The sequence below is a fragment of the Eimeria necatrix genome, genomic scaffold (assembly GCF_000499385.1).
Source record: "Eimeria necatrix Houghton genomic scaffold, Enh_scaff261, whole genome shotgun sequence".
Taxonomy (NCBI): Eukaryota; Apicomplexa; class Conoidasida; order Eucoccidiorida; family Eimeriidae; genus Eimeria; species Eimeria necatrix.
Window position 1 is genome coordinate 22,041 of NW_013655243.1, and position 22,699 is coordinate 44,739.

The 22,699-nt window shown below is 52.1% G+C and overlaps 2 protein-coding genes across 2 annotated transcripts; one reads left to right on the forward strand and one right to left on the reverse strand.

Annotated features, from left to right (window-relative positions):
• Positions 1-2,164: 2,164 nt before the first annotated feature.
• ENH_00035990 (hypothetical protein) lies at positions 2,165-5,704 on the forward strand (the record flags this gene model as incomplete). Its single annotated transcript, XM_013585120.1, is given in 4 exon segments — positions 2,165-2,167; positions 2,346-2,617; positions 5,286-5,343; positions 5,348-5,704. Coding segments are annotated over 4 exon segments (690 nt in total).
• A 3,922-nt stretch (positions 5,705-9,626) lies between these two features.
• On the reverse strand, positions 9,627-19,345 carry ENH_00036000 (hypothetical protein; the record flags this gene model as incomplete). The annotated part of the gene is given in 6 exon segments (XM_013585121.1): positions 9,627-10,808; positions 10,814-10,817; positions 13,572-14,330; positions 17,566-18,162; positions 18,408-18,519; positions 18,712-19,345. Coding segments are annotated over 6 exon segments (3,288 nt in total).
• Between the last annotated feature and the right edge of the window lie 3,354 nt (positions 19,346-22,699).

The window sequence follows — 22,699 nt, forward strand, 5'->3', positions numbered from 1 at the left end:
CCCCACCACAGAAGAGGCGCGGCGGCTCGCCCAGTGAGTTTAGGGTTTAGGGTTTAGGGTTTAGGGTTTAGGGTTTAGGGTTTGGGGTTTGTGGGCAGGGTTTGTGGGTTGGCAGGCGTGTGGGTGTGGGAGTGCTTGGCGGCGGTGGTCGCTGCCCTCTGCCGTGCGCAGCAAAGTTGAGGGTTTAGGGTTTAGGGTTTAGGGTTTAGGGTTTAGGGTTTAGGGTTTGGGTCCGGAAATGGCTGCATCCGAAGGAACCCGCGAGCTGCCGCCGCTTCTCGCATCGTTCGCGCTTCTGAAGTTCAGCTTCCGGGTTGAGGGTTTATTGTTTAGGGTTTGTGGTTTGTGGTTTAGGGTTTGTGGTTTAGGGTTTAGGGTTTGGGGTTTGCAGGCACCTGTTGAACCGGCTGATGCCGCACGACCCGAGTTACCACGTGTTGGTGAAGTTCTCGGGGTCTCCTTTGTCTCCAAACAAACTCGGGAGAGTCTTGACTTTGCACTTGAACAAAATTTGGTTTCGAACTCTAAGTGTCTCCTTTCCCAGCTGCTGCGCGCAGTGGGCCCTCGCGCGCGCCCAAACTGTCTCCTCGCCCAGCCAACGGAGACACTTCAAAAGGAGACACCTCATCGACGCCGCGGCCTCCTGGTTCGTCTCCAGCCACCGCCTCGCCATGCTCGGCTTCTGCTTCTCCGTGAGGCTTTTGGAGACACTTTTGGGGACAGTTGGAGATATTTTGGAGACAGTTTGGGGGCAGTTTGGGGGCAGTTTGGAGAGAGTTTGGAGATATTTTGGAGATATTTTGGAGACGGTTTTGGAGATAGTTTTGGAGATAGTTTTGGAGACAGTTTTGGAGACAGTTTTGGAGATAGCCCCAAAAGTGTCCCCAAAATGTCCCTCAAAAGTCCCTTAAAAGCCCCCCAAAGTGTCCCCAAACTGTCCCTCAAAAGTCGCTTAAAAGCCCCCCAAAGTGTCCCCAAAATGTCCCTCAAAAGTCCCTTAAAAGCCCCCCAAAGTGTCCCTAAAATGCCCCCAAAGTGTCTCTAAAGTGTCTCCAAAGTGTCTCCAAAGTGTCCCTAAAAGGCCGAAAGTGTCTCCTTTCGTGGTGTCTCCTTCAGGAGAAGGCGCAGCCCGTGCAGCCGTGTTCGGGCAAAATAGCTGCGGGGCTGGACCCCACAGCTGTCTCCTCTTGGCGGTCTCTTTTGCTCGAACAAGAAGTCCTCGCCAACTTCCGCCTTTCCGGACTCGGAGACCTCCGCAGGGTCGCCATGCTCGGCAGAGAGGTCAGCTAGCTAGCTAGCTAGCTAGCTAGCTAGCTGGCTAGCTGGGCAGTGCGTAGCTAGCTGCCGAGCTAGCTAGCTAGCTAGCTAGCCAGCTAGCTAGCTGGCTGGCTGGGTAGCTAGCTGGGTAGCTAAGTAGCCAGGTAGCTGCCTAAGTAGCCAGCTGTTCAGTTGGCTAGCTAGCTAGCTAGCTAGCTGCCTAAGGCTAGCCACATAGCTAAGGAACTACCAAGCTAGCTGTTGAGCCGGCTAGCCAGCCCGCTAGCTAGCCACACAAGCAGCCGCCACCTGTGCATGCACTTCTGCATGCACTTCTGCATGCACTTCTGCATGCATGCATGCATGCATGCATTTATGCATGCATGCATGCAGTGGGGGGTGTGGGGCTTTGTGTCAGAACGAGCTGGCGGCGCAGCGGGTGATTCGTTTGCTGCTGGCGGAGCCGTGGCTGCTGTTTAAAGAACACAATTTGGTGACGGCAGTTTTGATGGTGGCCCCACAAGACTGCAGCAGCTGTCCCCCTGTCTCCTCGGGGGCCCCCCGAGGGGACAGGGGGCCCCCGGGGGGCCCCCCGGGGGTGGGGGCGCTGCCGGCGGAGGAGGGGGGGCCCCCCGCTGCTGCTGGCAGCAGCAAGGCGCTCGAGCCCGCAGCTCGGCTCGAGCCCGCAGCTCTTGCTGCTGGAAAGGGACTGCAGCTCGCGGGGGACCAGGGCCCCGAGTGTGCTGCAGCAGCGGCGGAGGAGCGCTGCGGGGGGGGCCCCCCGGGGCCCTGCCTGGGGGGCCCCCTGCGGCTGCCGCTGCAGGCGGGGGGCCCCCTGGCCGGCTGCGGGGGGCCCCCCGGGGGCCCCGGGGGCCCCGGGGGGCCCCTGCACGACCGGGACGTGCAAATGCTGATAGAAATGGCCATCGAAGGCTCCGCCCTCGACATCCGCAGCTTCCCGCAGCAAATCGTGCAGCTGATTGCTGCAGAAGGAGACAAGGAGACAGCTGCCAGCAGCTCCTACTTTCCCCAAGACGACTACAGTCCCCACGACTCCATCATCCTCAACGCCTCCAGCGGAGAAATGCCGTGAGAACTGCATGCATGCACTTGCATGCACGCATGCATGCACGCACTTGCATGCATGCACTTGCATGCATGCATGCATGCATGCAAGTGTTCACAGGGCAGTTAGGCGCGTGGCTGTAGGCTGTGGAGGCCGTTTGCGCCCATGCATGCATGCAGCAAGTGCATGCATGCATGCAGCAAGTGCATGCATGCAGCAACTGCATGCAGCAACTGCATGCATGCATGCATGCAAGTCCACGCATGCATGCACTGCGCATGCGCGTGCGGCAGGTTCCCGACGCGGAAGTACATGGACGCGAGTCGCGTGATCCTGCAGGGGACTTGTCGGAGAGTCTCCTCGGGGACAGGAGCCACTTTGCTGAAGACTCGGGAGTTTGGAGTGGGGCTTTCAGTGCAGCAGCGGCGGGCAGCGGAGCTGCAGTTAGGAGACAGTCGCATTTTGGTGCACGTGGCGATTCGGGGACTGCACGACTCCGCCGTGCACAGCCCCGAGGAGACACTGTCTCCGCGCGGCCGCTACCCCCCCGCCTACTTCCTGAGTCCCCTTTTTCTCAGCGAACACAAGGAGACAGAGCCTTACTCTGCTGCTGCTGCTGCGCTGCTCATTCGCCAGCGAATAGCTGACCAACACCGCCACGTTTGGGGACACGCCAGAGTCGTTCTTTGCCACGCGCAGGCCCCCCAGCAAGACACGCCCCTCAAGGTAACAACTGTCTCCAAACGTCTCCAACTGTCTCCTTTTGCCGCATTTTCGCGCATTTTGGCCTTTTTTGTCTCCTTTTTGGCTCCTTTTTGGCTTTTTTTGTCTCCTTTTTGGCTCCTTTTTGGCTTTTTTTGTCTCCTTTTTGGCTCCTTTTTGTCTTCTTTTGGGCTCCTTTTCTCGCTTCTGTCTCCTTTTCTCGCTGTGTCTCCTGGCTCTTTTTCTGTCTCCTTTTGTGTCTCCTCGCTGTCTCCAGAGACTCTGCTCTTGGGCGCTGGGAGACAGCGCTGGAACTGTCTCCAAGCGCCTCGGAGTCTCGCCAACTGGTGCGAGCTGCCTCGTGGTGTCTCCAAGTGTCTCCAAGTGTCTCCAAGTGTCTTTAAGTGTCTCCAGTTGTCTCTTGACGTCCCCAAACGTCTCCAGGTGTCTCCAGATGTCTCCAGGTGCCTGTAAATGTCTTTAAGTGTCTCTAAGTGTCCTTAAGTGTCTCTAGGTGTCTCTAAGTGTCTCCAAGTGTCTCCAAGTGTCTCCAGGTGTCTCTAGGTCTCTTTGAGTGTCTCTAAGTGTCTCTAAATGTCTCTAAATGCCTCCAAGTGTCAGTAAGTGTCTGGAGCTGTCTTTAAGTGTCTCCAAATGCCTCCAAGTGTGTCCAAATTTCTCTAAGTGTCTCCAAGTGTCTCCAAGTGTCTGTCTCTGAGTGTCTCTAAATGTCTCCAAGTTTCTCTGAGTGTCTCTTATTGTCTGTCAGTGTCTCGAAGTGTCTCCAAATGCCTCCAGGCGCTTTCTGATTGTCTCTGACTGTTGTTAGTTGTCTCCAATTGTTTTTAATTGTCTCCACTTTAATTGTCTCCATTTTAATTGTCTCCATTTTAATTGTCTCCACTTTAATTGTCTCCCTCTTAATTGTCTCCACTTTAATTGTCTCCACTCTAATTGTCTCCACTTTAATTGTCTCCACTTTAATTGTCTCCACTTTAATTGTCTCCCTCTTAATTGTCTCCACTTTAATTGTCTCCACTTTAATTGTCTCCACTTTAATTGTCTTTAATTGCTTCTAATTGGCTTTAATTGTTTCCAATTTATTGTCTCCAATTGTTTTTACTTTAATTGCGTTTAATTGTTTCTAGTTGTCTTTAATTGTCTCTAGTTGTCTTTAATTGTCTTTAATTGTCTCTAATTGATTGTCTCTAATTGTCTTTAGTTGTCTCTAATTAATTGTCTCCAATTGTCTCCAATTGTCTCCAATTGTCTCTAACTAGTTGCCTTTATTTTTCTGTAATTGTCCTTGTCTCCAATTGTCTCTAATTGTCTCTAATTGTCTCTAATTGTTTTAATTGTTTTTAATTGTCTCTAATAATTTTTTTTGTTTTTAATTGTCTCCAATTGTTTTTAATTATTTTTAATTGTGTTTAATTATCTCCAAGTGTCTCCGACTGTCTCCAAATCTCTTCGCTTTTCTTCAAACTGTCTCCAAAGCAATTTCGGATTTTTCGACTGTCTCCAAGTCTCTTTGATTATCTCCAACTGTTTTGAATTCTCTCCAACTGTTTTTAATTCTTTTAATTGTCTCCAACTGCTTTTGATTCTTCCAACTGTCTCCAACTGTCTCCATTTGCCTCGGAGTGTCCCCGAATTGTCTTTGGCTGGCCCCTGTCTCCATTGATGGGGCTCTTTCTTTTTGCTGCTGCTGCTGCTGCTGCTGCTGCTGCTGCTGCTGTGTCTCCTCCGGAGTCTCCTTTTGGCCCTTTTGCTGGTTGTGTCTTTGTCTCTTTCTGTTATTGTCTCCGCCTGCTGCTGCTGTGTCTCCTTCTGTCTCTTTCGGAGCCTTTGCATGCGTTTGCTGCTGCTGGCTGCATGCGTTTGCTGCTGCTGGCTGCATGCGTTTGCTGCTGCTGGCTGCATGCGTTTGCTGCTGCTGCCTGCATGCGTTTGCTGCTGCTGCCTGCATGCGTTTTGGGGCTGTGTGCACATTTGCATGCGCTCGCCGCTGCCCGCATGCATGTTTGGCATTTGCCTGCGTTTCGAAGTTGCATGCGCGCATGCACGAGCTGGTGGCTGCATGCATGCACTTTGGGGCTGCATGCGCGCATGCACGCACCCCTGCATGCATGCACGCATGCATGCATGCACGCATGCATGCATGCACGCATGCATGCATGCATGCATACATGCACGGTTGCATGCATGCACGCATGCATGCATGCATGCATGCAGCCCCAAAACGCATGCGTTTGCTCAGGGGGCGGCGGCGGAGGAGGGGCCCCCCGGAAAGGCGGACTTTCAAACTTGGAAAATTTTAGTTGCAGTTTTAGTACCCTCTTTTGTGGTGGGGGCCCTCGTGGTGGCTTCTTGGCATTCCACGAGCATTTGCAGCTGCGGGGACTCTGCTGCTGCTGCGGACGCAGCTGCTGCAGACCCTGCTGCTGCTGCTGCTGCTGCTGCTGCTGCAGCGCCGTCGCCGAACGCGTCGCCCGACTCTGCAGCAACAGCAGCCGAGCCCCCTGCAGCAGCAGCAGCAGCAGCAACTGCTGCTGCTGCTGCTGCGCCGCAGGGCGAGGAAGCAGCAGCAGCAGCAGCAGCAGCAGCAGCAGCAGCAGAGGCCGGGGAAGCTGCAGGCAGCCGCTGAGCCCTCGAAAGGAGACAGCGCAGCAGCAGTAGGTCTCTTGTTCTTTATTTAATTTCGAATTTATTTATTTCAATTCCAACTTATTTATTCAATTTAATTTCATTTATTCAACTTAAATGCATTTATGCAAACTCATTTATTTAATTCAAACTTATTTATTCAAACTTTTTGTTTGTCTCCTCCAAACCTTTCGAGGCGAAGCCCCACGAAGAGACACACAGCAGCAGCAGCACAAACCCTAAACCCTAAACCCTAAACCCTAGCTTAAACCCTCAAGGAGACACAGGTGCCCAGCCGCAGCACTTGGCAGAGACACTTCCGGCAGCAGCAGCAGCAGCAACAGCAGCAGCAGCAGCAACAGCAGTAGCAGCAGCAACAGCAGCAGCAAAATCCGCCGCGGGCGGGCAGAGACACACCCTGCTAGGGTTTAGGGTTTAGGGTTTAGGGTTTGGAGGTTTCCGGAAATGAGTCCTTGTAAAATCAAGGCGCGCTGCCTAGTGGCGGGAGCGCACATCTAACAGCAACCCTAAACCTAGGGTTTAGGGTTTAGGGTTTAGGGTTTAGGGTTTGGGGTTTAGGGTTTAGTCCCAGTCTTCTATCCAAGTATCCGCATCTGCCCCCAAAAGAGTTATTGGTTTGCCTTCTGCTTCTTCGCCTGAAGAGCTGTCGCTGCAGCACAAACCACGAGCAGCAGCAGCAGCAGCTGCTGCTGCAGCAGCAGCAGCAGCTGCAGCAGCGAAAAGAGCTCGAGCCAGGAGCGGCTGCAGCAGCAACAGCAAAACGAGCAGCTGCAGCAGCAGCAAAAGGAGCAGCAGCAGCAGCAGCATTGGAGAAGCAGCAGCATTGCAGCAGCAGCAGCAGCAGCATTGCAGCAGCAGCAGCAGCAGCATTGCAGCAGCAGCAGCAGCATTGCAGCAGCAGCAGCAGGTGTTACCTGAAATGGCGAATTGAGGGTCTGCTGCTGGAGTGTATGTACAGCTGGGGTGTGTCTGTCTCCTGTGTCTCCTTGGGGGTCTCCTCCGCCGTCTCCGCGCGAGTGCCCCTGCTGCTGCTGCTGCTGCTGCTGCTGCTGCTGCTGCTGCTGGCTGCTGCTGCAGGTGTCTCCTCCATCCACTCCAGCTGCAGCTCTTCTCCCTCGTAACTGTCGGGATTCGTTTTGAGTCTGTGAAGTGTCTCCTTCAGTCTCTCTTGCTCCTGAAGGAGACAGTTCACTTTCTCCTTAATGCCTTCCAGGGCCTCCGCGGTGAACCCCAAAGCAGCAAGATCCGGGCCCCACTGGGGGCCCCCCTGGGGGCCCCCCTGGGGGCCCCCCTGGGGGCCCCCCTGGGGGCCCCCCTGGGGCCCCTCGGCGGGGCCCTCGGCGGCGTCGGCGGGCTGCGGCTCGCCGGGCCCCTCCGGGGGGGCCCCCCCGGGGGCCCCCGGGGGGGCCCCCCCCGGGGGCCCCGGGGGCCCCGGGGGCCCCTGGGGCCCCGGGGGCCCCGGGGGCCCCTGGGGGCCCCCGCGGACGGTTTGAAGGGCCCTTTTGATGAGGCGGAGTTTGCGGTTGCGGAGGAGAAGGGCCTGGTGTCTCCTTTCCTGAAAAGCCCTTTTTTTTTCTCGAAAGATCTCATATTGTTGACTGATTGTTGCTGCGTCTTCGAGCTGCAACTTCAAAAGAGACAAGTACAACTCCGAGAGGGCCATGCCCCCCCCCATGACTTCGTTGTCGAAAATGTAGGCTGTCTCCTTTTGCTCCTCGCGACTCAACTCCGACAACAGCCGCTCCACCCGCGGCGCTGCGAGGAGACAGTTTGGAGACAGTTTGGAGACAGTTTTTGGAGACAGTTTTTGGAGACGCTTTGGAGGGAATTTGCAGACAGTTGGAGACAGTTTGGAGACACTTTGGAGGGAATTTGGAGAGAGTTTGGAGACAGTTTGGAGACACTTTGGAGGGAACCTCGCGACTCAACTCCGACAACAGCCGCTCCACCCGCGGCGCTGCGAGGAGACAGTTTGGAGACAGTTTGGAGACAGTTTTTGGAGACAGTTTTTGGAGACGCTTTGGAGGGAATTTGCAGACAGTTGGAGACAGTTTGGAGACACTTTGGAGGGAATTTGGAGAGAGTTTGGAGACAGTTTGGAGACACTTTGGAGAGAGTTTCGTTGGGAGTTTGGAGACAGACACTTTTGGAGACAGTTTGGAGACACTTGGGAGTATAGGGAGACAGTTTGGAGACAGTTTGGAGGTAATTTGGAGGCACTTGGGGAGTAGAGGGAAAAAGTTTGGAGACAATTTGGAAACAGTTGAGACGTAGAAGGAGACAAAAGGAGACAAAAGGAGACAATTTGGAGACACTTGAGGAGTAGGAGGCAGAAGGAGACACTTTGGAGAAGGTTGGAGACAGGAGGAGACAATTGAGACCTTAAGGAGACATTAAGGAGACACTAAAGACTCTAAAGAGACACTAAAGAGACACTAAAGAGACACCAAAGAGACACTAAAGAGACACTAAAGAGAGACACTAAGGAGACACACTAAGGAGACACTAAAGAGAGACTAAAGAGAGACTAAAGAGCCACTAAAGAGAGCCTTTAAGGAGAGCCTCTAAGGAGAGACAGTGCGGAGGCGCTAAGGAGACAGTTAGGAGAGAGCAGGGTTGTGTCGGACTGGGGAGTTGCGGGGAGTCTGTCTCCGACTCTTGCGGGGAGTCTGAGAGTTGCTGGGAGTCGAGGGAGTCGGAGGAGTCCGTCGAAGAGTCTCCTTGAGGAGACTGTCTCCTTTGGCGGGCCCTGCGGGCCTCGGCGGCGAGGCGGCGTTCGACTTTGGCGAAGAAGCCCTCGAGACGCGAAGTGTCTCCTTTTGTCTCCTTGACTGCGTCTCCTCTTCTGCGCAGCAGCCGCTGGTGCTGCTGCAGCGACCACTCGGCCAGCATTGAAATGTCTCCGCCAGCGATTGCGTTTAGGGACTTGTTGCACTCTTGTGTCTCCTCCTCGACTTTGTGAAAAGCAAACCCCAGCCGCAAAACAAACTCCAAAAAAGTCCCCGGAATAACATCCAGTCTCATGTGCACAACAGCAAAGCCCAGAGTCTCCGCCATGACCTTCAGGAAGTACTGTCTCTCCACGCCGGAGATCCCCGCAGGAGACAGTCTCCACGGAGACAGTCTCCTCGGAGACAGTCTCTTTGGAGACTGTCTCCTCGGGGCCGCCAGCAGGCGAATCAAGTCTCCTTCCACGTCGTAAACCACTATGGGCTCCCAACTCTTGCGGGTCGAAGACCACCCCGCGAAACTCTTGTACAACAACCCCACCAAAGGGACTCGGAAGAAAGTTTTGTTGGCCCGCACGCTGTCGAAGTAGGCGAAGGCCAAATTAACACTGACTTCAAGTCCAAACAATAAAAGGGCCACTCCCACCACAAGGGCCAGGGCCAGGTTCACGTTCACCGGGAAGTCCGAACCAGATATCGCCTGCAAACCCTAAACCCTAAACCCTAAACCCTAAACCCTAAACCCTAGGCCCTGGGCGCTGGACCGGAGCGGGGGACTTTGGAGGAGGGTGGGAAGCAAGCGATGCGCTGGAGGGATAAGGGCTTCGGGGGAGGGAAGGGAGCTGCGACGAGGTAAACCCTAAACCCTAAACCCTAAACCCTAAACCCTAAACCCTAAATTAGGGTTTGGGGGCGACGCACCAGCATGATGCAGATGGTGAAGGTCCAAATGGACATGCTGTGGTTTTCCAGGTTGTCCAACGTGGAGTAATTTCTGGAGACAAAAGGAGACTCCCGCAGCCCGGTGTACGTACACCTCACCGCGCAAGGAGACACCTTGTGGGGTGCGCAGACAACTCGATCCCGGGATCGAAACAAACACTTGGACACACTTAGACACAATTAGAGACAATTAGAGACAATTAGAGACAATTAGGAGACAATTAAGAGACAATTAAGAGACAATTAGAGACAAATAGAGACAGTTAAGAGACAATTGGAGACAGTTGGAGACATAAAATAATGGAGAAAAAAGAATAAGAAGGAGGAGACAGAAGAGATGTTAAAAAGAAGGGGACAGAAGAGAGGTTGGGAAGAAGGGGACAGAAGAGAATAGAGAAAAAGAGACAGAAAATAATAGTGCAAAAGAGACAGGAGAGAACACTGCAAAAGAGACAGAAGAGAACAGTCCAAAGAGACAGAAGAGAATGGAGAAAAAGAGACAGAAGAGAATGGAGTAAAAGGGACAGAGGAGAATAGAGTAAAAGAGATGGAGACAGAGAAAAAGAAGCACAATAAATGGAACAGCGAAAAAGAGACAGGGAATAATAATGGAAAAGCGACGGAATAGTCAAAAGAGACAGAAAGTAGTGGAGAAAAAGGGACAGAAGAGAACAGCGAAAAGAGACGGAAGAGAACAGTCGAAAGAGACAGAATAGAATGCAGAATAGGGACAGAAAAGAACGGTGGAAAGGAGACAGTAAATAACGGTGGAAAGGAGACAGTAAATAACGGTGGAAAGGAGACAGTAAATAATGGTGGAAAGGAGACAGAAGAAGACGGAGAAAGAACCAGAGGAGCACAAAGACGAAAAGAGACAGAAAAGAGACAAAAAGAGGCAGAAAAGCGCCAGAAAAGCGCCAGAAAAGAGACGAAGGAGACAAAAGGAGACAGAGTTTGGACCTCTTGTCGAAGGGCTGTGAGCGGAGGTGGTAAATGTTGAAGATGACGGCAATGACGGAGGCTGGCCAGAGTCTGCTGCAGTTGGAGACAGTGCTGCTGCTGAGGGCGGAGATGACCAGAACGCAGAGTTTTCTGGCGAAGACAACAGTCTCCCAGAACCAAAACCTGCGGACGAAGCCGTTGTGGAGAAAGCCGAACTTGAGGCGAGTCTCCCTGCTGTTGAGTCTCTTTCTGTTTGCATAAAGAACTGAAAAGGAGACAAGGGGGATCCCGATCCCCCACGCGGCGATCCCCACGATCCCCAGCAAGAAGTACCGGAAGTAAGCACTCCGCGGCTGGAGACTGCAGGGGACACTCATGGCAGCTCGCAAAAGGGACTTAGTCCCGTGTGGGGCCCCGTAGTCTATAACACTGCAGTCAAGGAGACTCAGCATATTTCTGGTAGTTGCAGTGTGGAGAAAAAATAAAACTGTCACGTAAATGGGGATCATGTCTTCGACGAATTTGGCCCATCTCCGCCATGGGGAGTCTCCGGGAATGGGGATGTAGCGGAACATCATGAAGGCCCTGTCCTCTTGGTACTTTTCGCGGAGTTGGCGCGAGAGACTGTTGAGTCCGAACTGTTCTGTCTCCGCGAGAAGAGACAGTTTCTTCTTGATGGAGCTCCTGCAGTACTGCTGGAAGCGGCGGAGACAGAAGAAAATCAAGCCAGTGGCCAAGACGGGAAGGCCCACTGGCAGCAAGGCGTAGAAGAGCATGGAGTAGAAGAAAGAGTCTGCAAAAGTCAGAGAGAAGCCCCGCCGAAGGAGACACTCGATGGCGAAGAAGCGGGAGCTGGAGTCCTTCTGAGTCATGGACTCGGAGACAGTGCTGGTGAAGCTGCTGACCCACTCGGGAAAGCGAATTTTGGCGAAGTCCACCACGCCCAAGACGGAGAGACAGGTGAGGAAGTTGGTGGCGATTTTAATGACAACAGAATGAATAGATCTCCGATTATATCCCGCAGCTACATTCATGTAAGCCATCAAAACGTTGAAGAGCAAAAGGCCCAACTGGTACCCCACAAACAACAACGCGTTGGAGACTGTCTCCGGACAAGGCCTGCAGAGTTCGTTGCGCCCAAACCCGTTGGTGAACCCGGGGAGACACTCGCTGCACAGAAAGTCCCCCATTGTCTCCGCGCAGCCCCCGAACTCCAGGCAGGCCCCGGGGATGGGGCACTGCAGGAACCGCCAGTCCGAGGGGGAGACAAGTGTCTCCTTTATCTTCTCCAGGTAAAACCCAGCTTGGGGATAAGGCTTGACGTGGTCTTCAGGCCCTATAGCCGCGAAGGAGGGGTCTCCTAAAAGGGACTTTATTGCCAAGTCCGAGAGTCCCCCCCGGCAAACGGCCCCGTCGGGACAGGCGTGGCAGGCCCCCGCGGCGAAGTAAAAGCCCTCTTCGCAAAAGCACTGGGCCTGGGACTGGGCCCCGGAGAGACTGGTCGAGGAGACTCCGCAGAGACCGTTGCAGTTTATGTCTTGCACTGAGGACTTGTAAGAACCCTCGCTGCACGCCTCGCACACCTTCAGGCCCCGAGACGCGTCCACGAACTTGAACGCGTAGCCGCGCTCGCACTTGCCTGCGAAGGAGACAGGGGAGGAGACAGGGGAGGAGACAGAGGCGGGGGTGGGGGGAGAAAAGCGGGAAAAAGGGGACAAAAGGGGACAGAAGGGGACAGAAGGGAGAAGAGGGGAGAGGGATGGAGCTCAAGTCGAGGCAAAGGGAGATAGAATGGAAAGGAATGGATGGCAGATTGTGGAAGGGGAGACAAAAAGACGCAGAAAGAGACAAAAAGCGACAAAAAGCGACAAAAAGCGACAAAAAGGAGACAGTTGATGTGCTGCAGGGGACACGGGCACTGCAGTGGTAAGCATGTACAGTTTTATTTTTTTGTTTAAGGAGTTTTATTAATTAATTAATTAATTACATTTGTTTTATTTATTTTATTTATTTTATTTATTTTATTTATTTTATTTATTTTATTTATTTTATTTATTTTATTTATTTTATTTATTTTATTTCATTTATTATTCTTTTTTATATTTGTTCAGTTTGCATCATATCGCTGTCGGTTTATTCGCGCATTTTTATCCTACATGTTTGAGGGAATTAAAATAAATAAATAAAAGTAAATAAATAAAAGTAAATAAATAAAAGTAAATAAATAAAGGTAATTAAATAAAAGTAATTAAGTTAAAAAGATAATATAAATGCAAACAAATAAAAATAAATAAATAAATATAAATGAATAATTAAAAGAAAATAAATATAAATAAATACATATTTGTGTATACTTATCTATTTATCTATTTATGTATATTGTTTATGAATATAAATATATTTTGGAGATAAATATAAATAGATAAGTCTATTTAATACAATTACAGGTATAAAAGTATATTTATAAATTAAAATATAATATTTATTTTAAAAAATATAAACATTGAATTGAAAGTAGATAGAATAGAAATGTACAAACAGATATGAAATATAGCCACATTTATGCATTTGCAAAAGTGTCTCCAAATGAATAATGCACAAAAGTGTCTCCAAATGAATAATGCACAAAAGTGTCTCCAAATGAACCAACAAATATGAAAAACATTTGCATTTAAATGTGCATTAAAGTGTCTCCAAATGGGCAAATAAAGAAGCAAACATTCGTGTTTAAATACTCCTCAAAGTGTCTCCAAATGAATAAATAAAGATGCAAACATGTGCATTTTAAAATGCACAAAAGTGTCTCCAAATTGATAATGAAAAATGCAAAAATGCAAGGGGGTTAAAACAGAGACAAAACCAGAGACAAAGAGAGACACAGAAAGGGACGGAGAGAGAGACACAAAAAGAGACAGAAAGAGACACAAAAAGAGACAGAAAGAGACACAAAAAGAAAGACAAAAAGAGACAAAAAGAGAGACAAAAAGAGAGAGAAAAAGAGACAAAAAGAGGGACAAGAAGAGCGGGCGAAGGCGATATTGGAGGCAGCTGAGAAGCCGTGGGGACAAAAGGAGACAACAGAATTCTTTTCCCGCAGCAGCAAAAGGAGACAGTAGAATTACCGCGTGAGCAGCAGCAAAGGAGACAACAGCAGCAGAGGAAGCAACAGCAGCACCAGCAGCAAAGACGCAACAGCAACAACAGCAGCAGCAAAGGAGACAGCAGCAGCAGCAGCAGCAGCAGCAGCAGCAGCAGCAGCAGCTGACAGTCGTCGATGGAAGAGGGCGTGTCGAAGCCCTCGATGATGCGGGTGTACTTGGGGCAGTCCACGGGGGGCAGGGGTCTCCTTCCGGCGACGCACTCGGGGTCTGCACTGTCTCCTTTCAGCAGCAAACTGTCTCCTTCCAGCAGCAAACTGTCTCCTTGCTGCAGCAAACTGTCTCCTTTCCGCAGCAAACTCTCCCCCTGCTGCAGCAAACTCCCTCCCTTCCACAGCAAACTGTCCCCCTGCTGCAGCAAACTGTCTCCTTTCCGCAGCAAACTGTCTCCTTGCTGCAGCAAAGAGTCCCCTTTCTGCAGCAAACTGTCTCCTTGCTGCAGCGAAGTGTCTCCTTTGGGGAGACAGTCCTCGGCCCCCCCCGGGCAGTACCTGCGGGGACTCTTGCAGGCGAGGCACTCGCGAAGGAGACTGTCGTAGAAGTAGCCGGGGCGACAGAGACACTGAGACGAAGAAGTGGAGCCAGTGCTGGCAGTCCCCGAGTTCTCGCTGCAGGGCTTGCAGGCCTCGTTCCCGATCCAGTCCTTGTAGGAGTTGACGCTGCAGCTGCTGCAGCTGCTGCTCTCGCCCCCCGATCCCGATCCCGATCCCGATCCCAGCCGGTAGAAGCCCCGCGCGCACAAACAGTCTCTGCTCGAACTGCTCAGAGACCCCACAGTCGTCGTGTCTTGGGGACACTTCGACAGACTCCGGTGCAGCCCCGTCTTCGGGTCCAGGCCCCCCAAACAGTAATACCCCACCGGACACGGCTGCACGCACAACCCCAACTGTCTCCAACTGGCTCCAACTGTCTCCAACTGCCTTTTAGTGGCTCCAACTGGCTCTCAGTGGCTCTGAGAGGCTCCAGCTGTCTCTGAGTGTCTCCAGATGTCTCCAGCTGTCTCTGGGTGTCTCCAGCTTTCTCTAAGTGTCTCCAACTGTCTCTGAGTGTCTCCAACTGTCTCTGAGTGTCTCCAGCTGTCTCTAACTGTCTCCAACTGTCTCTAACTGTCTCCAACTGTCTCTAACTGTCTCCAACTGTCTCTAACTGTCTCTAACTGTCTCCAACAGTCTCCAACTGTCTCTAACTGTCTCTGAGTGTCTCCAACTGCCTTCAGCTGTCTCTAATTGTCTCCAACTGTCTGTCTCCAAGTGTCTCTGAGTGTCTCCATCCTCCTTCTCCAGCCGTCTCTAACTGTCTCCAATTGTCTCCAACTGTCTCCAACTGTCTCCAACTGTCTCCAACTGTCTCCAATGCTCTGTCTCCAACTGTCTGTCTCCAACTGTCTCCAACTGTCTCCAACTGTCTGTTTCCAAGTGTCCCCAAGTGCGTCTAAGTGTCTCCAACTGCCTGTCTCCAACTGCCTGTCTCCAACTGTCTCCAACTGTCAGTCTCCAACTGTCTCCAAGTGTCTCCAGCTGTCTGTCTCCAACTGCCGCAGTGTCTTTTTGTTGTTTGCTGCTTTCTATTGGTGTCTCCTTTTTATTTGTGGCGAAGGACTTCCAGTGTCTCCTTTTTATTTGAGTCTCCTCGTTGTTTGAGTCTCCTTTCATTTGTGTCTCCTAGTCGTCACTGTCTCCTTCTTATTTCTGTCTCCTCTTTTTACTGTCTCCTCTTTATTACTGTCTCCTTGTTATTTCTGTCTCCTCTTTATTACTGTCTCCTCTTTATTCCTGTCTCCTCCTTATTTCTACTCTTTGCTATGTGTGTCTCTTTGTTATTTGTGTCTCCTACTTGTTAGTGTCTCCTCTTCATAAATGTCTCCTCTTCATTAGTGTCTCCTCTTTATAAGTGTCTCCTCTTTATTAGTGTCTCCTCTTTATTAGTGTCTCCTCTTTATAAGTGTCTCCTCTTCATTACTGTCTCCTCTTTATAAGTGTCTCCTCTTCATTACTGTCTCCTCTTTATTAGTGTCTCCTCTTTATTAGTGTCTCCTCTTTATTAGTGTCTCCTCTTCATTGGTGTCTCCTCTTTAATACTGTCTCCTATCTCCTAAACTGTCTCCTAAACTGTCTCCTAAAACTGTCTCCTCCAAACTGTCTCCAAATGCTGTCTCCTCACTTCGCAAGTTTTGGTGTTTTGGTCGAGGTAGTAGAACTGTCTCCTCAAACTATGTCCTTTAAACTGTCTCCTCAAACTATATCCTTTAAACTGTCTCCTAAAACTGTCTCCTCAAACTATATCCTTTAAACTGTCTCCTTTTAAACTGTCTCCTCCAAACTGTCTCCTTTTAACCAGTCTCCCCACCTCGCAAGTTTTGGTATTTTGGTCAAGATAGTAGAACTGTCTCCTTAAACTATGTCCTTCAAACTGTCTCCTAAAACTGTCTCCTTAACCTATATCCTTCAAACTGTCTCCTTAAACTACATCCTTTAAACTGTCTCCTCCAAACTGTCTCCTTTTAAACTGTCTCCTCCAAACTGTCTCCAAAAACTGTCTCCTCACTTCGCAAGTTTTGGTGTTTTGGTCAAGATAGTACCCCGCGCTGCAGACGCAGTCTGCGAGGGAAGTGGAGGCTGTCTCCACAGTGTTGCTGCCGGGGGGACACTCGATCCCGGAGACGTTCCCAACTGTCTCCTTAAACGATCCCAACTCCACCGGCCTGCAAACCACTTTCCCGCTCTCCAGCCCCGCGTACTCGTAGCCCGCCGCGCACCTGCGCAGTTCGCATTTCATTTAATTCATTTAATTTAATTTGATTTGATTTAGTTTGATTTAGTTTGATTTAATTTGATTTAATTGGATTTAATTGATTTAATTTAATTTGATTTGATTTGATTTGATTTAGTTTGATTTGATTTGATTTGAGTTGGTTTGGATTTAATTGGATTTAATTGGATTTAATTGGATTTAATTTAATTTGATTTGATTTAGTTTGATTTAGTTTGATTTAATTTGATTTAGTTTGATTTAATTGGATTTAATTGATTTAATTTAATTTGATTTAATTTAATTTGATTTGATTTAATTTGATTTGATTTGGTTGGGTTTGATTCATATTTGGATTTGTGTTTCGAACGGCAGTCTCTTTGGAGACAGAAATAAAAACAAAAAGGGAGACAGAAATAAAAACAAAAAGAGAGACAGAAATAAAAACAAAAAGGGAGACAGAAATAAAAACAAAAAGGGAGACAGAAATAAAAACAAAAAGGGAGACAGAAATAAAAACAAAAAGAGAAACAGAAATAAAAACAAAAAGGGAGACAGAAATAAAAACAAAAAGAGAGACAGAAGTGAAAACAGAAACAAAGAGACAAAAACAAAAGATGAGAAGAAAAGCCAAACAAAATAACATAAACAGAAGAACAACAATAAAATAACAATAAAATAACAATAGTGACAATAATAACAACAATTATACCAAAATAAAAAAACGACAAAAATGACAATAATAATAATAACAATAATGGCAATAAAGATAACAAAGATAGCAACAAAACAACAACAAAAATAGCAAAAATAAAAACAAAACAACAACAAAAATAACAAAAATAAAAAAGCAACAACAACAACAATAATAGTAATAACAATAATAACAAAAAGAATAATAATAATAATAATAATAATAAAAAGAGTGAGTAAGGGAGAGCAGGAAGTGGGGCTTGCATGCAGCTGTGTGGGGACTTGTTTTCGTGGTTGGCAACAACAACAATAACAACAACAATAATAAAAAGAATAAAAATAATAATAATAACAATAATATTAATAACAATAATAACAATAACAATAACAATAATAACAATAATAATAATAATAATAAAAGTATTAATAATAAAAATAAAAAAAACAAAAAAAAGCAGGAAGTGGGGCTTGCATGCAGCTGTGAGGGGACTTGTTTTCGTGGTTGGCAACAACAACAATAATAACAACAACAATAATAAAAAGAATAAAAATAATAATAATAACAATAATAACAATAACAATAATAACAATAATAATAATAATAATAAAAGTATTAATAATAAAAATAAAAAAAATAAAAAAAGGAGGAAGTGTGGCTTGCATGCAGCTGTGAGGGGACTTGTTTTCGTGGTTGGGTTCGACGGTGAGGGTGTGGGGACTGCAGGGGACTTTGTCTCCTGCGAAGGGCCTGAGGGTGTCTCCTTGGGGATCGGATCCCACGCAGAAGTGGTGGGGCTTGCAGGCCCCACAGGGCAAGTCCTCGCTGGCTGTGGGGTAGAAGCCGGGGAGACAGTTGCTGCAGCTGGCCCTGGCGGTGGGGGCGGAGCTGCTGGCGAAGGAGTGGAGGGGACACTTCTCGCAGGCCTCCGCGGAGACCCTTCCCTTAAAGTGTCTCCTTCCGCACCCCACACAGACCTGGCTGTCTCCGAGGGCCCCGTAGGCCGGGTGCAGCAGCAGCCACCGCCGCAGCAAACTTGCTGCGCTGCTGGGGTCTCCAAGTGCAGCAGCAGACGCGGGCTGGTAGCCAGCTTCGCAGAGACAGTGGCTCAGGTCTGCAGCAAGACTTGCTGCTGCTGTCGAAGTGAAAGGGGGACACTTCACGGGGACAGCGCGAAAACCCCCCAACGAAAAGTGTCCCCTTTCCACCTCCACGCAACGCAGCTCCTCCTCCTCGTACACGGCGTAGTACCCCGGCAAACTGCAGCAGCAGCAGCAGCAGCAGCAGCAGCTGCAGCAGCAGCAGCAGCGGGGGCGGGAGCAGCAGCAGCAGCAGCAGCAGCAGCAGCAGCGGGGGCGGGAGCAGCGGGAGCTGCGACGGAGTGTTGAGGGCAAGTTCGACGGGCTGCGCGGGAGGACGCTCGGGGAGACACGGGGAGACAAACCCCAAACCCTAAACCCCAAACCCTAAACCCTAAACCCTAAACCCTAAACCCTAAACCCTACCAGGAGCAGTGTCTGTCGTCGGAGGAGACAGCGCCTTCGACATGCGAGACGGAATTCGCTGGGCAGCCGCCCCCCGTGCAGCCCGTGTCCCCCACAGTGTCCTTGTACCAGCCTGCCCGCAAACCCTAAACCCTAAACCCTAAACCCTAAACCCTAAACCCTAAACCCTAAACCCTAAGCCGCAGAGGAGACCCTGCATCTCCGCGCCTGCGCGCGGCCTTTCTCCCCCCCTGCCGCTCCCCTCCGCCCCGAGTCCCCCCAAACCCTAAACCCTAAACCCTAAACCCTAAACCCTAAACCCTACCTGCGGGGCAGGGGGTGCACTCGGACTGGCCCTGTTCCTTGTGGTAGCCCTTGGCGCAGAGACACTGGTCCTGGCTGGTGGAGCCCTCAGCAACTGTCCCCTTTTTGAGGGGACACTTTCTGCAAGAAGAGAAGTGGACTTGAGGAGTCTCCTTGACAAGAGACAAGTTGTTGAAGGAGCCCGCGGGGCAGCGCATGCACATGCCGCCGCTGTAGAAGTGGCCGTCCCTGCATGCGACTCGAAAGGAGACCCTCGTGGAGGTGCTGGAGACGATCCCAGTCCCCACAACTTGGAAGGAGACAGTCTCCTCCTGGATGTCTCTTAGCCGCAGCGTGAGCGCCCCTGTCTCCGCGTCCACTGCGACGTTGCGCAGCGCGAAGGCCCGCTGCTGCGGAGTCCCCGCGGCGCTGAGGGCGAAGCTGCTGAGCCCGGGAGACGATCCCAGCGCCGATCCCAGAGACGATCCCGCCGATCCCAGAGACGATCCCGACCCCACAACTGCCGCCTCCAACACCTGCTCCTCCCCCAACGCATACCACTCCCTTGCAGTGTACTTAAACTCCGGAGTTGCTGCAGTGGTGTCCAGCGGCAGCAGCTGCAGCAGGGGCCCCTCGAAGGAGCGGTGGAAGGTCATAAGCCACACGGAGCTCAGGTCTCCGGAGGCCCCTTGGGGGCCCCCGGGGGCCCCCCCGGGGGCCCCCCCGGCGGCCTCCCCCGCCGCGGGGGCCCCCGCGGCGGCGGCGGAGGGGGCCCCCGAGGGGGCCCCCGAGGGGGCCCCCGAGGGGGGGGGCCCCGTCTGCAGCAAACCCAAACCCACCAACTCCAACTCGCCACGGGAAAGAGACTCCACCCGGTGGGACAGCAGCATCTCCTTTTGCCCGTTCGGCTTCGTCAGCAACATTGGCTTCGGCTGCTGCGCCTGCGAGGAGACACTTTGGAGACACTTGCAAGGACTTAGGAGACACTTCTCGAGACAGTTTGGAGACACTTTTGGAGACACTTTTGGAGACACTTTTGGAGACACTTTTGGAGACACTTTTTTGGAGACACTGTTTTGGAGGCACATTTTTGGAGACATTTTTGGAGACACTTTTGGAGACACTTTTGGAGACGCTTTTTTGGAGACACATGTTTGGAGACACTTTTTTGGAGACACTTTTTCGGAGACACTTTTGGGGGAGACAAGAGGCGGCAGAGAGGGACACTTTGAGCGCAGACTGTGGGGCGCTGGGAGGGCGGAAGGGGACACTTCGAGGGGAGAGAAAGGGCTTTAGAAAAGCAAAAGGAGACACTTGGAGAGGAGACAGCAGACTGGCCAGGGGCTGGGCAAAAGAGACACTCAGGGAGGAGACAGGCCAGAAACGGGGAGACGGAAAGAAAGAGACGGAAGCAAAAGCGGAGTTCAGGGCGTCTCCAAAAACACCACAACCCCCTCAGCAGCAGCAGCAGCAGCAGCAGCAGCAGCAGCAGCAGCAGCAGCAGCAGCAGCTGCAGCAGCAGCGGACCTCTGCGACGTAGAGGAGAGTGTACCCCTTGTAGGGGTAGGCGACGACGTGCTGGGGCCTGTTGAGTCTCTGGCTGGAAGAGACAGAAGAGGAGACTTCGGAGACGAAGACGGAGGAGACAGTGGAGACGTCGTACTGCAGCAGCAGCAAACGGTTTGCTGCTTCGTCGGCCACGTAGCAGTCGAAGAGACTGGAGACAGTTCTTTCGGGAGTCTCCACGCAGAAGAGACCCCTGGGGGCCTCGAGGGGCCGGGGCAGCCCGGGCCAGTCTCCGCGGGCCTGCAGCAGCTGCAGGCTGCTGCTGAAGAGCAGCAACTGTCTCCTTTTGGAGTCGGCGAGCAGCAGGAAGCAGCCGGTCTCCGTCTGCAGCAGCGCGAGGGCCTGCGGCTGCAGCAGCGCAGCAGCAGCAGCAGCAAAAGGAGACACTTGGTCCAGGTCCCGCGGCCGCGTCATGTCGTAGGCCTCCAACTGTCTCCTTTTCGCCACGTAAAAGGTCACTCTGTCTCTGTCTGCATGCACGGCCAGGGCCTTCGCCCCCGGGGCTTTGAAGAGGGCCAGGGGCTGTGGGGCGGGGCGGCTGCGGGAGGCGAAGAGGGCCCTCACGGAGTTGTCTCCGACCCAGAAAGTCAGGGCCTTGGGAAAGTCTCCTTCCAAAAAGGCCTTCCCAACTGTCTCCTTTTCGAAGCAGCTGCTGCTGGAGGCCCCCCAGTGCAGGCCCAGGGCGCTGAACTTCGCCACCTGCATTCCGAAGGTCCCCTCGGGCTCTCCGGGGGGCCCCCGGGGGGCCCCCTGGGGGGCCCCCTGGGGGGCCCCCGGGGGGCCCCCCTGAAACACTTCCAGCCGGAAACTCAGGGCCCGCCCCACGTGTGCAAACCCTAGAGACACCATTTTGTCTCCTCGCAGCAAACACACTTCCAGGCTGCTGCTGCTCCTCGCCTTCTCCACTTCGCTGCTCACCGTCACTTCCCTGACACCCGCAACGAGACCCAGGGTTTAGGGTTTAGGGTTTAGGGTTTAGGGTTTAGGGTTTGGGCTTGGGGTTGGGGTTGCGGTTGGGGTTGCGGGGCTCGCGGCGGCCGCGCGAGAGGGGTTAGGGTTTAGGGTTTAGGGTTTGGGGTTGGTTCGCGGGGCTCGGGGCGGCCGCGCGAGAGGGTTTAGGGTTTAGGGTTTAGGGTTTAGGGTTTGGCGGACTCTGCGACGAAGAACTTGGCCTCCGCGTCGTCGCCGCGGAGGGCCTCGCGGACCTCCTTGGGCTTCCCCACAACGGCCCCCCCACAAGGTGTCTCCGCCAAAGTGGCCAAGTAGAGACTGTCGGGAGAAAGTGTCTCCAACTGTCCCCTCGCGCGAATGAACAGCGGGAAGGGCCGCTCGCCCGCCCCCGCAGAGTTCGCCACGTACAACGCGTAAAAGTGACGCCGCAGGTCCACTCCTGAGGAGACAGACACCCCACGCCCCACAGATGAGGAGACAGACACCCCACGCCCCACAACTGAGGAGACAGACACCCCACGCCCCACAGATGAGGAGACAGACAGCTTAAGCCCCACAGATGAGGAGACAGACAGCTAAAGCCCCACAGATGAGGAGACAGACAGCTTAAGCCCCACAGTCTGGGGAGACAGACAGCTTAAGCCCCACAGGCTGAGGAGACAGACAGCCAAGCCCTAGTTTTGGAGACAGACACCCCAAGCCCCACAGTCTGAGGAGACAGACAGCCCAAGCCCCACAGTCTGGGGAGACAGACACCCCACGCCCCACAGTCTGGGGAGACAGACACCCCACGCCCCACAGCTGAGGAGACAGACAGCTTAAGCCCCACAGTCTGAGGAGACAGACAGCCCAAGCCCCACAGTCTGGGGAGACAGACACCCCACGCCCCACAGGCTGAGGAGACAGACAGCCCAAGCCCCACAAATTTTGGAGACAGACACCCCACAGTCTCAGGAGACAGACACCGCACGCCCCACAGCTTTTGGAGACAGACACCCCACACCCCACAACAGTTTGGGGGGACAGACACTCCACACAGGCCTCTGGGGTGTACAGACAGAGGGCAGGGTGAAGAGAGACACTGGGGACTTCTCCCCAGGTGGCTAGACACCTCAAAAGGAGACACAGGTCCACAGACACCCCACAGAGACACCCGCAGGTGTACAGACACCCCAGAGCTCCGTAATGACACCCCCGCAAAGTCTAAAAGCCCTCGAGTCCCCAGGAGACACTCCAGACTTGAAGAGACCCCCAAGACCCCCCAAGTCCCCTCAGAGTCCCCCAAAGTCCCCCCAGTCCCCCCGAGACTTTCGGAGTCCCCTTGAGTCCCCCCAAACCCCCAAGTCCCCTCCAAGTCCCTCCAAGTCCCCCAACCTCCCCCCAAGTCCCTTAAAGTCCCCCCCAGTTCCTTAAAGTCCCCCCAAGTCCCTTAAAGTCCCCCCAAGTCCCTTAAAGTCCCCCCCAGTCCCTTAAAGTCCCCCCAACCTCCCCCC